General features: G+C 50.7%; 1 protein-coding gene across 1 annotated transcript in view; it reads right to left on the bottom strand.

Moving 5' to 3' along the window:
- The window catches only part of jag1b (jagged canonical Notch ligand 1b), a 24100-nt gene extending 6264 nt beyond the window's left edge, over positions 1-17836 (bottom strand). The window contains 12 exon segments of the mRNA XM_067235739.1: positions 100-128; positions 431-477; positions 1040-1153; positions 1356-1469; positions 1579-1692; positions 2831-2950; positions 3142-3272; positions 5327-5387; positions 5879-6130; positions 9173-9224; positions 16990-17295; positions 17509-17836. Of these exon segments, the coding sequence (XP_067091840.1) occupies positions 100-128; positions 431-477; positions 1040-1153; positions 1356-1469; positions 1579-1692; positions 2831-2950; positions 3142-3272; positions 5327-5387; positions 5879-6130; positions 9173-9224; positions 16990-17295; positions 17509-17580 (1412 nt within the window). The 5' untranslated portion in view covers positions 17581-17836.
- Between the last annotated feature and the right edge of the window lie 385 nt (positions 17837-18221).

Raw genomic sequence — 18221 nt, 5'->3', positions numbered from 1 at the left:
ACACACAAACACTCAGTCAGAACAGTTACTTGTGAAAGGCGTGAACAGGACGGACAGCAGAGAGCGTTTGGGAGGAACAGTTTTAAGGAACATTATCACAGCTCTACCATCGCTTCCACACTTTTTTCCTGGCACCGGCTCAAGACAATAATGTTTGTGGTAATTCAATCTACTGTGGTCAAGGACCTTGTGTTTTCCTCCCTCTCGAAGCGAACCCAGTAGCCCCAGATTTGATTTCATAAAGGAATTCCACCACTGTCCCAGTGTGTTGGCTTGCAGAGAGCAGTTTGCAGCAGCTATTTATAAAACCACTGTAAGCTCATTTGAGAGGACAACCAAAAACACACCAACAAGCAGCAGCCACAACAACAACAACAACAACAACCACAGTTTAGTAAACAACAACACAGTTTAGTAAACAACAACATACCTTGCAGGTTCCTCCGTTCTGGCACTGGTCCTTGCAGTCGTTAATATCTAAACACAAAACAAAGACGTGTTCTCAATACAGTCAGAGGCCCTGTATGAGGTGAACAGCGAAGCACTAAGAGCAATAAAACATGCAGTCCTGTTCTGATTCTGCTGTAGGACTCAACCACAGAATTGGGCAATCCGTGCTGTTCCTACGCCAAGCGAAACTAGCGAGGGTTTGTTTTTAGCCAGCGCTAATCACCTCAGTCGTGGCCACACAGAGGACTAGTAATGATAGAGGGGGATCGTTTACACTGAAGACAAGGCTGCTCTTGTGCTGTTAGCTAGCACCCTACGTGCTGGAGTTAAGAGTTAGACTCTGCTCACTGAGGAAAACAGAACGAGAGAGTGGGGAAAGAAAGAGAGAAAGAGTGAGAAGGAAAGAGAGGAGAGAGAGCGGTAAGGAGGGAGGCAGAGACAGAGAGGGAGAGAGGGAGGAAGAGCGGTAAGGAGGGATGGAGAGAGAGGGAGAGAGGGAGGGAGAGAGAGGGAGGGAGAGAGGGGGAGAGTGGGAGAGAGAGAGGGAGCACACAGCTGTTTCCTCCACAGTTGAAGATCATCGACTCACTGATGTCACAGTTCTGCCCCGTCCAACCAGGGACGCACTCGCAGAAGTATCCACCAATGAGGTTGCGGCAGGAGTTGGCATTGATGCAGGGCTTGCTGTCGCACTCGTTGGCGTCTGCAGAGAGAGAGACAGGCAGTTACCTCAGCAGGCAGCAACCAATGAGACAGGAAGTTACCACCTCAGCAGACAGCGACCTGAGAGAGATGAGCGAGAATACACCAACAGAGAGATGGAAAGAGAATAAGGGGGGGAGAGACATAGAAAAAGAGTAGGAGAGAGACAGAGAGAGAGAGACAGAGACAGAGAGAGGGCTCACCTATCAGACAGGTCTTGCCCATCCACTGAGGGGGACAGAGACACCTGTAGCTGTTGACCAGGTCCTGGCAGGTGCCTCCATGGTTACAGGGGTTAGGAGCACACTCGTCCACATCTGCAACAGGAAACAACGTCACCAACCGTGACAGAGGTAGGAGGGTGTGTGAGTGAGGAGAACATGTACTGGTGTGTGTGTGTGTGTGAGAGAGAGGGAGGAGTCGTACTGGTGCTGCAGGATGGTCCGCTCCAGCCAGGTCCACACTGACACTCGTATCCCTGGCTGGTCTCAGAGCAGCTCCCTCCGTTAGAGCAGGGGTCAGACAGACAGGCATGCTCCGCTGGGGGCCAAACACACACAGGTTTAGACACACACACACACACACACAGGTTTAGACACACACACACACACAGGTTTAGACACACACACACACACAGGTTTAGACACACACACAGGTTTAGACACACACACACACACAGGTTTAGACACACACACAGGTTTAGACACACACACACACACAGGTTTAGACACACACACACACACAGGTTTAGACACACACACACACACACACACACACACACACAGAGAGACCTTTGAGAGAGGTCACCCTATCCTTTTAACACCTCAGAGAGATTTGGGTGAGTCTAGGACCACCCTAACTGCCTCCCTGATCTCTGAGGGGGAGGTGCCCCCCCTCCTCCCCCATCTCACTCCACCCCCCCCCCCCCCCCTTTCCCTCTGGAATCCCCCATCTCACTCTCATTAACCGCCCGGCAGACCACACCACCAGGAAATCATCTTTCATGGTAAGTTGACCCGACCAATGCACCGTGACTGCTCCCCTCCCCCGCCTCATTCTTCTCCAGAGAGGCGGCACGAGATGAGAGGAGAGGCGGGAGAATGAGAGCAAGAGAGAGGAGACGAGTTTCCCGCTCTTTGTGTCCGTGTAAAGTACTAGCGACTCCTAATCCAAGGATAACTGATTGACTAGAACCCTAACTGAGCAGAACCCTAACTGAGCAGAACCCTAACTGAGCAGAACCCTAACTGAGCAGAACCGTGAGCAGGAGGAGAGCAGAGCAGCTGAGGGCTGTCTGTGTTGGGAGAGAGGGGTCTGGGGTACGGGGGCCTCCCCTGGCCCTCCTGTCAGGAGAGAAGCCTCCTCCTGACATGGCTGCAGTTAAGCTGTCAGCGGCTCGAGGACGGTGGATGACGAGGGGGTCGTCTCCATGCTAAGTGTTCCCAGCACCAGGCCTGCAGCGCCATGCTCAGCTGGACCATCTGCAGGGAGGGAAGACCCAGCACGGGCAGATCCCAACACCTGGGAGATCACGCCTCGCCCGGGGGAAACGCCCGGGGGAAACGCCAGGGGCTCGTCCCCCCTCCTGATGACTGCCTCAGCCTGTTCACCAAGACCCCCGAGCGACTCTAAACAGGAACACCCAGGAACATGTCCCGTGTGGGAGCCAGACACGTACCCCTCTCACAGTTGACTCCAGAGTAGCCCTCGGCGCAGGAGCACTGGTACTTGTCAGGCCCCGTGTTGCTGCATGCCCCTGCATTCAGGCACGGCTGGTGGGTCGCACAGAAGTTCAGATCTGGAAGGAGAGGAGGAGTTCAGGTCTGGGAAGAGAAGAGGAAGAGAGGAGGAGGAGAGGGAGGAGGAGAGAAGAAGAGGGAGGAGGAGAGGAGAAGAGGGAGGAGGAGAGGAGAAGAGGGAGGAGGAAGGAGAGGAGAAGAGGGAGGAGGAGAGGAGAAGAGGGAGGAGAGAAGAGGGAGGTGACCGTACCTTTGTCACAGAGGTGTCCTCCCCAGTTGGTGTCACAGAGGCACTGCCAGGGTTCCAGGCAGGTCCCATGAACACAGCCGGGGTGAGGGATGCACTTGTCACAGTACTGACCCTGCCAGCCATACAGACACCTGAGGGACACACAAGTAATCAAGATGTTATCCTTGCTCCGTAGTATTCTTGTTTTGTTCACAGTGCCAGGTAGCCAAGATGTGGTTACTTTGTGATGTGGCTAAGAAATACAGACTTTTCTATGTCTGTTCACGGCACCCGAAACATTCAGAACTATTCCCGCCACACACCGACTGATGCAACCTCTAATCTGGACTACGTGTTAATCCATGAAGTCCCCAAGACAAACTGTCCAGCTCCAAACCAGGGCAGCCATGAGGGAAAAGGATTGCAAACCAGTGCAACGTTTAAAAGCTCAAATCAAAGTCTTCACAACCCTGTCTTTTAAAACCACAAATGAATCTCAAGTGGGTAAAACAAGTTTACACAACAGCTTTTCGACAATACCGGGGCGAGAACTATTTCAGCGCTCCACCAACGGAAAACCAAACCGTATATTACGGTTCCAATGGGATCTTTAGCCTGGCTAACATTAGCATGCGGCTAGACGCTGTGTGTCACAACACTGTGGCTGGAGGTGCCGCACCAGGGACCAGGCCTGCCTGGGGCGTCCTCTTCACAGCGCTGAGCTGCTCTTGTGGTCAACCCCAGTATGACATCACAGGGCCGGTTCTTAAAGAGCGTTCAGCCTCCCCAGGAGAAGCAGACCAGGGTTCCCGGGGTGACCCCAGCAGCCTCTCTGCAGGAGGGAGGGAGGGAACATCAGGCCCTCGTCTTTCAAACAGGATCCTCTGCCCGTCTGGTTTGAACCGTTTCCAACCAGTTTCGATCGAGCCGGTCGAGAAGAGGGCTTTGACAGATGTGTCCAGGGGGAGGGGCTGTCCAGGGGGAGGGGCTGTCCAGGGGGAGGGAGAGGGGGTGTCCACCAGCTGGTGAGCATGTCCTGACTCCGGGTCAGAGTCCTGGGGTCTGCCTGTGTCCCCTGCCTGCACCTCAACCCCGCTGTCACACAGTCACACAGCTCTATCATGGGAAAACAGCTCGCTAGGTAAATACGGAGTGGCTGAAGTTTGTCTAGTTAATCTACTGGCAGAGAGGATCAAAACAAAAGGCTGGAACCCTGCGAACGAGACGGCAGTGTAGCCACACCTGCAGAGAGCAGGGTTCCAGGCAGTTAAGCCCTCGGTGAACAGACACGCCAACTTCCAGAAAAAAGCTGCTCATGTCGCAGCCTGAGAAAACAACACAGTTGACTTAAAGAACAAACCTGATGAGCAAAGTGCTTGGAGCAGAGCCAAACCACAACACAGACCGCTGGGTCGAAGGTGAAGTCATGCAAGACGACAGGAGGAGGAGCAGGGAGGAGGAAGGAGAGGAAAAGAGCGTAGGAGGAAGAGAGAGGAAGAGGAGGGAGGAACAGGAGAGGAGCGGGGGAGGAGAATGAGGAGGAAGAGAAGGAGGGAGGAAGAGGAGCAGGGAGGAGAATGAGGAGGAAGAGGAGGGAGGAGAATGAGGAGGAAGAGGAGGGAGGAAGAGGAGCAGGGAGGAGAATGAGGAGGAAGAGACAGGAGGGAGGAAGAGGCTGTTTAGTGACCAGCTCAGAGCAGCTCTGATGGCCCTCATCAGACGGCTTCCCCTTCAGGCTGCGTTCAGAAACAGCATTAGGAAACCATTAGCTACACAAACACGGCGCTTTACGGCTTGTCCAAGATTAGCACACGCCCGGCTAGAAGCCTGCCTGGTCAGACAGAGAATCAGGGGCTGGGAGACTTCACCCCCCCCCCTTTCCTCCAGCAGGCTGGTCTCAGGACTGAGGAGAGGTCTGGTTCTGATTGGTCTCTTGGCCAGAAGGGAAGCAACACGTGATAAAACACAGACAGGCGTATCAGGCCCCCCTCTCCCAACATGACAGAGAACACCCAGCACCACAGGCCTCTGGCTAGCGACTCCAGCACGCTCTGGCTAGCGACTCCAGCACGGTCTGGCTAGCGACGCCAGCACGCTCTGACAACTACTCTTCCAACTAATAAAGAAATGGCGTCTTTCGGAGCCGTAAATCACAGTCGTACTCACGATAGATGGTAAAGACAGTTCAGAGGAGGATAACACTTACTTGCAGTCGCCCGGCTCCTTACAGGACCCGTGTTCAGTGCTGCAGCCTTGTCGGCAGATAGCTGGCCGTGGAGGAGAGAGAAAAGACAGGAGGGAGAGGAGAGTGAAAGAGAGAGAGGAGAGTGAAAGAGAGAGAGGAGAGGGAAAGAGAGAGAGAGAAAGAGAATGAGAGCAGATTAGATTAGCAGGTTTTAACTGTCTGAACATCAGATCTCTTGGCACAGCTTAAAGCTCAGCTCCAGGGTTTCTAAACACCCTCACCCCCTGACCTGCCCCCTCCCCCCCTGACCTGCCCCCTCCCCCAGGCCCCAGAGCCCCGCCCCCAGAGCCCCTCCCCCAGGCCCCAGAGCCCCTCCCCCAGGCCCAAGAGCCCCTCCCCCAGAGCCCCTCCCCCGAGGCCCCAGAGCACCACCCCCAGAGCCCTGCCCCCAGAGCACCACCCCCAGAGCCCCGCCCCCAGAGCCCCGCCCCCAGAGCACCAACCCCAAAGCCCCGCCCCTAGAGCACCACCCCCAGAGCACCGCCCCCAGAGCCCCGCCCCCCATCAGTGTACCTGTGTTGCAGTCCAGCCCTGCCCAGCCCTCCAGACACGTCTTGTTCCCGTTGTAGTCGCAGGTGTAGTGTCCGAAGAACTCATCGCGAGGGCGGCAGAACTTGTTGCAGCCGAAGCCATAGTAGTGTTCGTCACAGCTGACCCGGACCTGGTACTCGAGCTGGCCGATGGGGCCGTTGTGGCTGAGCTTCTGCCATTGGGAGCTGGGGTTGATCATGCCTGAGTGGTAACCCTTCTCGATCACCTGCATGTCTGCTCCAAGACGACAGGGGGTTAACGCTAGGATCATCCACCACAGCACTTATTATTATGATGATGGAGTTTAATTATCATCGTAGTGTTTATTATTATTGTGTACTGAGAAAGGCAAACATTTTACATCTAACATTTTGTAACCCAGTACTTTGCAGAAAACCACGTATATTAAATGTTATGCATGCACACATTGTGTATCGTTAAGAAAGACAGAGCAGAGCAGGAGGAAACTGTGAGAGGAAATGTGGGAGAGAAATGTAAGCTTGTCTCGTGGCCTCTCCTTTTTTCTCACGCTCTCGCTTTCTCTCTCCTGCCTCAGCTGCGAGTTGGTCTCCCAGGTTTACAGCTTCAGGATATTGCTGCCCTCACACACTGCCCTCTCCCTCTCCCTGAGCTAGGCCCGAACCACAGGCACCATAAACGACACACAGAAGACACCCAGGCCACAGTCACTGGTGGGAATCCTGCCAGGGCACAGTCAGCACTTCCACACACACACACACACACACACACACACACACACACACACACACACACACACACACACACACACACACACACACACACACACACACACACACACACACACACACACACACACACACACACACACACACACACACACACACACACACACACACACACACACACACACACACACACACACACACACACACACACACACACACACACACACACACACACACACACACACACACACACACACACACACACCCACGACAAGAACCTTAGTTTTAGAGTTGAGAGCTTGACGATCTAGAATAGTTGGTCCTCCCCCCTCTCTCCTCTCAGGGAGTCTCCTACCAGTCCAGGCGATGTCATAGTGAATCAGACCTGTCGGACGGTCTGGCTGTAATGAGCTTCACTTGCAGAGCAAACACAGAGAAATGCTGCGCAAACAGAGAGCAACTAACCTCCAACCAGTAAGCACACACACGACACACACACACACGACACACACAAACACAGAGCAGAAACACACACAGAGCAGACACTCCGTTACCTTCAACCTATATGCACGCACACGCACACACACACTCCAACTTAAGCTCTCACTCACATTCCATTCCCTACCCGGTCACTAAATATTCCCTAGAGAGAATAAAGAAGAAGAAAACGTTGTCAGACGTAGCGCTCTTCAAGCCCCTAACCGTAACTCTAACCCACCAGCTCTCCTCTAACCCTCCCCACCAGCTCTCCTCTAACCCTCCCCACCAGCTCTCCTCTAACCCTCCCCACCAGCTCTCCTCTAACCCTCCCCACCAGCTCTCCTCTAACCCTCCCCACCAGCTCTCCTCTAACCCTCCCCACCAGCTCTCCTCCACCAGGCTAGATGTGTGGAGCACATGCTGAAATCACAGCGTCCGGCCACATTTCACAACGCTATGAAATCCAGAGTTTAGCCGCAGCATTTCTCTACTGGGTATCAGCTTGCAGCCAGTCTGCAGTGGCACATCCTTGCTACCTGCTGCCTGGGGTTTCAGGTCCCCTCTGGGGGACCCAGGCCCGTATGGGGCTGGCCATCAATCACAACCTGGAGCTTCAACGCTGGCAGACACACGGGCCAGAGGCCCAGTCAGGGGGGGACAGACAGAAAGCGTTGGCCTTTTCCAAGAACAAACTAAACTGATCTGGAAGTGAACCCTACCTGAGACTGTATAGGTAACAAGTGAGAAAAAACGATATATATTTTTTTGAAAAGTTTTTACATATCATTGATGAGTTCTTGATGAGGTCCTTACTGTACTCTACTGTACTCTCACTGTAGGTGTGAGGAAAAAAAATGTTATATTTTCAACAACACAAAAAATAGAAACTTTGAAACCTATTTCCGAGTAATCCTATTAAAATATTTGTTTTTATTCAATGTCAAAGTTCATATGGTATCACTGCAGAAATCTGCTACCTTTGGTCTGTGTCAACTGTTGGGAAAATGGATACAGCCTTTGTGACCCTCATGCTAACAGGCTAGGCTAGCCAGGTGGAGTTCATGCTAATCATGCTAACAAACCAGGGTAGCCAGGCTAGCTCAGCTGGGCTCATCCAGCTCCAGTACAATCAGGAGGCTTTTCACACCCAGGCCCTAACAGCTCTCTGGGGGACAACAAACAAGAGAGAGGGCCTGGGCCCCACTGACCCCAGACCTGCTAAGACAAGCACAGAGAGGTGCAGAATATCTTCGACTGGGGTCTCCACCATATAGCCAATATGACCACCGACCATCTGTAGTCCCAGAAGCTCACAACCAGGGTGAAGGTGTAGCCCTGGCAGTATTGAAAGTCTTCCTCCACGTTTTGGTCTCTACTCTGAAAACCTCTAATGTGAAGCTATGGTGATATATTCACCGTATGATAATGAAAGAGAGGCTGTAATAGTTTGCTTCCTCCTCACCCTCCTAGACAATGACAAGCCTGATGACAAGCAGAGCAGCTCTGTAACATATAGCTACAGCTGGGGTAACATTTCAGTCCCTTGACTGGCTGTCTGGTTGTCTGGCTGGCTGCCTGGCTGCCAGGTCGGGGCTGAGCCTCGTGCTTCCTGTCTCTGTGACAGTGAGGCAGTGTGACCCTCCCTCTCGCTGGCAGCACCTGCTATCAGTCATCAGACTAATGAAAACATTTTCATAAGGGCAGCATGGGGCAGCATGGGGCCCTCACGACACCCTCTGCCCCAAGTCTACTGAGACATACCCCTCTCTTTCTCCTCATACTCCCCCCCACATACACACCCTCACTCAGTTTACTACTGTACTCCCTTATGCTTCCTCTTCCCTGTCCTGTCACACGCACCTGTCAACACACTCCCTGCACACACACACATTCCCCAGGCTGTGTGGGAGGGGGTAGGCGGTTCAGGAAAAATAAACTTCCATTCTTGGCCTCCAACACACTACCCCCCAAAGGTTAACATGAGAGAGAGGGAGGGGGAGAGAGAGAGAGGCAGAGAGTTAATGAGATAGAGAGAGAGAGAGGACGACAGCAGGAAAAGAAAGAAACAGACAGGAAGACAGATACTCACCACTGGTGTTGTTATTGAAGTCCAAGGCTTCCACTATTAACGTGTATGACCTCTGAGGAAGACAAGGAGAGACATGGTTACCCACCAGAACTACAACACCCACACAGCAAGGTTACCCACCAGAACTACAACACCCACACAGCATGGTTACCCACCAGAACTACAACACCCACACAGCAAGGTTACCCACCAGAACTACAACACCCACACAGCAAGGTTACCCACCAGAACTACAACACCCACACAGCAAGGTTACCCACCAGAACTACAACACCCACACAGCAAGGTTACCCACCAGAACTACAACACCCACACAGCAAGGTTACCCACCAGAACTACAACACCCACACAGCAAGGTTACCCACCAGAACTACAACACCCACACAGCAAGGTTACCCACCAGAACTACAACACCCACACAGCAAGGTTACCCACCAGAACTACAACACCCACACAGCAAGGTTACCCACCAGAACTACAACACCCACACAGCAAGGTTACCCACCAGAACTACAACACCCACACAGCAAGGCTACTGAACACAGATAGCAAAATGCTCATGTGATAGTCAATGCAAGATACAGGGACAGTCCCTACATCCCAATGAAAGGAGCCAGTTGTCTCTTTTCAGGCAAAGATCTGGAGACACACAACCCTTCGCACAACCACACACTCTTCACACCGTGTCCCATGCCTGTGTGTCATTCATTTCAAACAAGATGTAATCCAGAGCCTGGTATTGGTAGATGTTACAACAATAGTGCCTCTGATCTGATTAAGAGGGGCTAGGTAGCTAGTTGTTCAAGGGACTTCAGGGATTAGAGCCGTGCAGACCAGGGTATGATCTGGTCTGGTCTGACACCCCCTGGTAGGAGGCCGTCTGACTCTGGACAGTGAGGCAGGGCAGGACTAGTGAGGCAGGGCTAGGGCAGTGAGGCAGGGCTGTGGCAGTGAGGCAGGGCTGGGGCAGTGAGGCAGGGCTGGGGCAGAGAGGCAGGGCTGGGACAGAGAGGCAGGGCTGGGACAGAGAGGCAGGGCTGGGACAGAGAAGCAGGGCTGGGACAGAGGCAGGGCTGGGACAGAGAGGCAGGGCTGGGACAGAGAGGCAGGGCTGGGACAGAGAGGCAGGGCTGGGACAGTGGGGCAGATTGAGAAACAAAGAGACAGAGAGAGTGGGAGACCGAGAGATTGAGAGACAGAAATGGCAGAGGCAGGGTTAGGACAGTGAGGCAGGGCTGGTGCAGTGAGACAGGGCTAGGGCAGTGAGGCAGGGCTGGGGCAGAGAGACAGGGCTGGTGCAGAGAGACAGGGCTGGGGCAGAGAGACAGGGCTGGGGCAGAGAGACAGGGCTGGGGCAGAGAGACAGGGCTGGGGCAGAGAGGCGGGGCTGGGACAGTGAGGTGTATACAGCCTCCCTATGATGTATGAATGAGCCGACAAGAAGTGTGTGTGTGAGAGGGGGAGAGAGAGAGAGAGAGAGAGAGAGAGAGACAGAGACAGAGACAGAGAGAGAGAGAGAGAGAGAGAGAGAGAGAGACAAATAGAGAGAGAGAGACAAAGAGAGAGACAAAGCGAAAGACAAAGCGAGACACAGAGAGAGACACACACAAAGAGAGAGAGACACACAAAGAGAGACAGACACACAAAGAGAGAGAGACACACAAAGAGATACAAGCGAGAGAGAGCTCTGAGAGGCCAGCTGAGTGAGTCCCTCATTCAGGTCTCTGGAAGAGCAGTCTTCATTTCAGCACTCCTGAAACACTTTGTCTGGCTAAGGGGCAGCAAGGCTCACACTGGTATCCACTTACACACCACCCTGTGCCACAGTCCTGGACGACTGGACACTGCGTGTGTGTGTGTGTGTGTCAAAACTACTTACAAAGCTCAAGCATCCAGTAGCAGCACCTACTTGTTATATTCACACTCCGTCCTGGCAGCGTAGCCTGAAGGCATTTTAGAAATGTCACAGCTTAGCCAGCTCTCTCTACTGAGATGACCTAACGGCCACCAATCACTAGTCCCCCTCAGACTAAACACTACTGCTCTGGGGACTATACATTTATACATTTTATACATTTAGTCATTTAGCAGACGCTCTTATCCAGAGTGACTTACAGTAAGTACAGGGACATTCCCCCCAAGGCAAGTAGGGTGAAGTGCCTTGCCCAAGGACACAACATCATTTTGCACGGTGGGGAATCGAACTGGCAACCTTCAGATTACTAGCCCGATTCCCTAACCGCTCAGCCACCTGACTCCCTGACTAAAACGTATAAAAAGCTTAACAACCACTCACTCCTGCACTTCTCAAGGCTTAGGATACCATGCCTTGGCCGTCAGAAGACTGGTGTTCATTTCGTCAGTCAACAATCTGATCAGCTTCCAACGATTAAGTAAACACCACTCGTATAAAAGCATAGTTCTACATGTTGGAGAGTGGTGGACCCCAATAACTACCCAACTACCCTGATCTCAGATGCTCCTCGGTTCTACGCTGTTGGGTAAACAATCCCCCAGAGACCTTTTTTAATCACACACAGACCACAGCAGTATATTTGCGGTAGCTGTGGCTGGTTCACACCCTGGCGAGTAAAGCCAAGGCTTCACCTGAAAACCTGGTTTGGGAGCGTCTTGATCCGAGCAACCGAATTGTTGCCAATTTAGCGACTTTGGCACTATATTTTGCGACTTTTTACCTTCCCTAGCGACAACACAATCTTATATAGACACTAGCGTCAAATCTGAAGACTTTCCGCTACTTTAACAATCTCCGTTTTCGTTGAGCAGCAGCAAAATAACCTTTTACTGATTTGAGGATGACACCCCGTTTGCCTTCATTAGTGGGCTAGCGTTGCCAGTGTTTATAAAAGTAGGCTACTTGTACTTCACTTCTGTGTTGTAAAAGCTGCTACGACAACACAGAAGTACATCTACAGATCTAAAAGGTTGGCGTCATGTACAAGAGCCAATAGCGACTTCTGGTGAGATTTCTTTGCAACACTGTTAGCTAGCAACCTCACAGCTCGTACTGATCTCCTCGCCAATACCCTCACACTCATGACAACAAAAACCCAACGTTCACAGGCAACCGATATACAAACGTGAAAAAAGCCTGCAATGACTAATGGCCGAACATGCCAGTAAATAAAAAGTTTTCATCACAATAACCATTTCTGAACGGCCAGTTCTGTGAACATAAAACAGTGTATGCTTTTTATCAGCAAAGTGTTTGTCAGGACATGCCTAGGGTTTGCACACATTCCAGTGCGTTTCGAAACGTACACTTTAAACCCACTTATCACTTGAGCCTTGATCAAAAAATGAGTTCCATACCTCTTCCTCTTCTTGTGTATTACACTATGGCACTTGCATATTTCTTCCAAAAAGTGAGATACTACATACCCTAACTCCTAACACTCCATAACTCTCCTGGTTATCAGTTAGAATACCTACAGCCGCCAGCTTCACTTTTCCCAGGCTCACAGCTGACTTCTCCATGACCTACACTCACCACACAGTACCCAAACACACACTCACCACACAGTACCCAAACACACACGGCACAGACACACACACAGTACCCAAACACACACCACAGTACCCAAACACAGACACAAACTGGGCACGGACACACACATGCACACACTCAACCACGGGCCCAGCTCTAACACAAGCAGCCATGTGTCTCCTTATCTGCAGACTGGCCAGACAACACATCTCGATAAAATAGCTCAAATCAGCCTATCAGAGCTGAACCCTGCAGAAGAAGAGTACTCAGGAAGATGACCTCACGCAACTACCTTACACAAGCATGGGAACACTCCTTCGGAATGAAATGACTTAATACAATCATTTTTCTAAAACCTCAAGGCTTGGGCATTCTTTAGATGCCTGTCACTTATATACAGCTGTCTAGTCTACAGTCTGAGAACGAACAGACTAGGCCCGCCACGGGCTTTGAGAGGAACAGGAACTCAGTCTGGTCCTTTCTGAGGACACAAAACAATGGCTGAACAAGTAGGTTATGTTGACCGAGACTGTATCCGTTACAATCAGCCACAAACAACAGTGTCAAGCCCATCTGGTCTGGATAATCACCAAACTGCTAAGGTACACACACACACACACACACACACACACACACACACACACACACACACACACACACACACACACACACACACACACACACACACACACACACACACACACACACACACACACACACACACACACACACACACACACACACACACACACACACACACACACACACACACACACACACACACACACACACACACACACACACACACACACACACACACACACACACACCCTGTTTACCATAAAACTCAGGCCCTGTCACGAAAATTAAACTTTCACAATCGCCTTCAAAGGCGGCACAGCGACTGCCTTGATAGAAGGAACAGGGGTGTTTGCCGTGAGATCGTTATCGAAACAGGAGTTGGAGATAGGAGCACGAGATCCGAGCTAACGCCTCGACGGTGATCCTCTCTGGACACTTGAGGAGGTGATAAGGAAGAACCAGCTCCAGATAACTGGCACTCATCACTCGCCAGCCAACACAGCAGCACTCCAGATAGGTCTCTAATCCCCCTGTCAGTCACACGACATCAGCCACGGCCGCAGGGTCCAGAATAAACCACGGGGCAACTGTGGTTCTACTCGGTCAGACGTCGTAACACTGGAAACTTCCCTGGACTGTTTACTGGCTCTGTGAAGGCCAGGGTGGTTACAACATCTGACATGTCACCTTCTCTGACGACACACACATTTACATGAGTATCTCCCTGGGAATGCATAATGTTAATCATGAATTATTTAATCTTACCATCAAATAACACAACCAACAGGACGAGAAACTACAGCACTCAGAGACAAAGAGAGAGAAAAAAAACACAAAAAAAAACACTTTCTTTCCCTTGAGTTATTTGCACTTAACTGCCACATCAGAGCAGACTATATAAAGTAAACATGTCATTACTCCACCAGCTGCCACCTAGCAGTGCTTTCTCTCAAGGTCGGCTGTGACACGCTCACCTGACCCCCCCAACCCCAACCCCCCCGCCCCCGACCTCTCCTGCTAGTCATCAATCACGCTGATGCCTGGAGCGTTGCACAGCCCATGAGAAACACGGAGGTAGAGAAAAAAGGGAGGGACAAACTAAAAAAGACTCCCTATTTAGAGAAAACCACGGAACATGACTGAGAGAAACAGATCTGGGGTTAGAAACCCAGGGGTGGTTGAAGTCTGGCTGAGAACAGTCTTAAAGGGAGGGAAAGAGAGGGAAGATAAGAGATAAGATAAAAGGAAGATAAGAGACACGATAGGCGAGGGCAGATCCATGTGAGCGCCCTACCAGAGGTGTAGTGGTGCGTCTACGCAGGTACAGAGCGTACACCCTCCTCAGAGGTATGGGAACAACCATACACCCTCCTCCGACAAGGACAACTTGCCATTTACCCTCCTAAAACAGTGAGAGACATCAATCCACGTAGAGCTAACCAGCAAACCTTGTTCAAATAAATGCTCTTTTCCCAGTGATTCATTGTGTAAATTAGTGTTTGACCACAGAGAGCAATGAACTTCCCCTCATCCTATCATGAGTTGCATCTCCGGCGCACTCTTTCATTGCTGTCTTTAACCCGACTTGGCTTTTGATCCCTCATTTCTGCGTTGAGGGTACACATGATGGGTATGTACTGCCCTGCCTCTGCCCTGCCTCTGCCCTGCCTCTGCCCTGCCTCTGCCCTGCCTCTGCCCTGCCTCTGCCCTGCCTCTGCCCTGCCTCTGCCCTGCCTCGGCCCCTGCCCCGGCCCCTGCCTCGGCCCCTGCCCCACCTCAGCCTCTCTGGTCAGTGAGTGAGTGTTGTGAGAGGTGGTCAGGCCACACAGAGCATGAGGGGCAGGCTGCCTCTGAGAGCAGAGCTCATCCCTGCCGGCTCATCCCTGCCGGCTCATCCCTGCTTCCTGTTGCCTGCCCTGCGCTGCCATTATATCTGGACAGACTCCATTATCCTCTGTAATCCTCACTGTAGTCACAGAGGGCACACTATTGTCCCTGCTTGATAAACTGAGAGAGACTGACTCTGTCTGGGGAGCTGGGGCTGTGCCTCTCCCCCCCCCCCCCCTCCCAGAGCAGGGGCACGGCTGGGTACTGTGATGTTTATAGTCTACAGTGCATCACAACTGTGTGCTCCAGGACCAGCACTGTGTTCTTCAACCTGTCTGGCTGCTGTCCTACCTGGTCAGAGAACATGTGTGGAGCCTCATTAAGTGCAGCGGTTGCTGTGGGTGGCAAGGTTAAAGAGATGAAATGCCTGCTCTCCAACCGAGCGTGACTTACACAAAGCCCGGAGGCCAGGACAAGAGGCCAGCTCCAGGCAGCACGGGAGAGGGGATGCCAAAACGAGAGAGAAAAAAAAACCTTTATGAACCAGTAGCACCCTACAGCCCCATCACCATCTGTCCACAACAGCCAATCACTTTTTGCAAAGTACAGCGTGATGGGACCAGCCAGTCCTGGGTGATTGTTAATGCGCACTGAAGTACAGCACTAGAAAAGGAAGAGAGAGCAGAGTTCCTCTATACAGTAGATCTTTTATGAACCTCGCTAACGACCGGAGTTCCCCTCGGGTACAGTGACACAGTCTGATGTACCAGACATCAGAGACACGCATCTCTAAATACGATAAATTTAGCCCTGCAGCTTGAACAGAACTAACACAAGTCCGAGGTTGTAAATGGTGCGTAATTGGCATTTATCATGCAGTCTAGCCAGTTCTCATACATTCTCAGATTGCAAACCGTACACTTAGATTTGCTGCTTAAACATCCGACGTCAACGGTTTTTCTTCACCCAGAAATGATCATCCGTGTGCAGGCAAGTATGAGAGGGACTTTCATTCAGGTTGAGTTTAAAAATAGACAATAATGTAAATTGGAACCATGCATGCCTAAAGGATGTGCGTTTCAACCATCAACCACGTAGAAAGAACTTCGGTAGAATAAACAAGCTTGGGGTGAATCAGTACGTTCCTGTGTCCAGTTGCTCTGAATTAGACCAGCCATTAAAATGACTCCCGGCCTATTACTCGGTGCATTCCCCAAGCAGAACTACCACTTTAGTGCCAAATTGTAGAGCTACGATTTTTAGAAAGGAGAACCCCCACTGTGTAACCCGTACTGAATTAGACGTTACGGTAATCTATTGTCTGCAGAATACTTGCACACCTGGACAACATTGGTGATTCATGGCCCATTATTACAAGAGATGTTTTCTCTCGTTGTTTTACGTGGGGGCATTCATTATGTCTCAAACTTCCCGTCAACAAGCAAAAACGAAGATAACGTTGCATTATCTACGAGTTGCAAGTAGGCCTATACAAGTTCAATAGAATTCCTGAAATCGAATAGAATCGACTGAGTAATTCATCTTCGTCTGTCCAACCATGCAATTTGGACTTCAAACTCAACAAAAACATGTCACCGTCTAATTCCACTCCCCACACCTGGGTAACTAGCTAATGAGGGAGACACGGGGCTGGTGCTCAGAGCACCGTACAAGCTTGGTTATCCCTTGTGGTTTCAACAATGCGACCCTCAAAATGTGTTTTCTCTTGCCATTTCAACGGTTGATTGTCAGTAATGGCAATAAATACAACAGCTTTAACGTTTTCAAGGAAGCACGTGGCAAGGCTTTTTTTTACGATGTTATATCTCCTGCATTGTGAACGCGCTGTTTGATCGTTTTTAAGTGTAGTGTCTACTGTCTAGTATAGAAATGATCTTACCGGCCAGGCGAAACTGAACGGCAAAACTATCCTGGATCTTTCATTCCTTGCTGTACTCTTCAAAGAAAATGTATTCCCTCCCAATACGGGCGTAGATCCAGCTCCAAAACTACACGGCCCGGCAGCGGACACCCTGGACTGGTATTCCTTCAGGCACACTTTGAAAAAGGTATCACATTCATCCCTCGTGCATTTTCGATCCGCCGTGTTCCGAGACCCGTCGCAGCATTGGCCGTTCAGCAACTCTCCATTCAGGTTTTGCATCGATATGATCTGCAATTCGAATTGCCCCGATGCATCCGACACCTGTTGGAAAACAAATCAAACCTTCAATAAAAATTAAAAAAAACGCAAAGTATTACCAGGAATTAACTAGACATTAACAACATAACAGCCAACGAGAAAAACAGCCAGTGCATCCGCAAAATAAAAGTTTCAATGCATGGCCAATTTGGATATTTGGTTTCAGAGGGCATCCTTGAGACTGTAGTGAAATATCCTCCGGTGTTTTACACGTACCTTGATGAGAAAGCTAAGTAAAAAAGCATGAAGGCTGATAGCGGCAACGGCCAAACTCCGTCTCAAAATCATGCCTGTGCTCTGGTGTTGCCGCTAGCTTTGAAATCAGTTGTCTGGCCGACTCACGGCACTAATGTTCTCCTCCGATTTAAACATGCACCAGTAGAGAAAGGCACTTTCTCAACTGAGCACAGATTTCCTATGCATAGGAGACAGTTTCCTATAATGTCCTTAGTTTACAGCGAAGTTTCTTCCTGTTTTTATCCTTCCTTTGCACTTCAGTACAACAAAAAGTCTACACGCTAGCCATACGCGTGCTGTGTCCACGACTGAACGCTTGTACGAACTAGCTACAGAGGTCCAGTGAAGGGGGGTGACAAGCGCTAAACTACATATTCATGAGATGACGAAACAAATCACGCCCTTTTCTTGTATTTTGAGTACTGTACCAAATGCATAATGAAAGCAGTTTAATGAGACCTGCAAAATTCAGCAGTTCGTCAATCAACATTTCAAGAGATTAATCATGTCAAGTTCATGGAGACGGTAGCCAGTGCCTGTAGTCTCAAATATGTGCAGCGTCAACATTTATCACAAATCTACTTCGTGTAATGTAAGAAATGGTTACCTTGAAATTCTAAGGATTCACAAGTTTGTCTCGTGAGAATAGGTTTAGTCACGAAATTTATTTTAATTCTACCTCTGCTTGTTTG

The sequence above is a fragment of the Osmerus mordax genome, chromosome 5, assembly GCF_038355195.1.
Source record: "Osmerus mordax isolate fOsmMor3 chromosome 5, fOsmMor3.pri, whole genome shotgun sequence".
Lineage (NCBI taxonomy): Eukaryota > Metazoa > Chordata > Actinopteri > Osmeriformes > Osmeridae > Osmerus > Osmerus mordax.
This window is presented reverse-complemented; position numbering and strand designations above follow the sequence as displayed.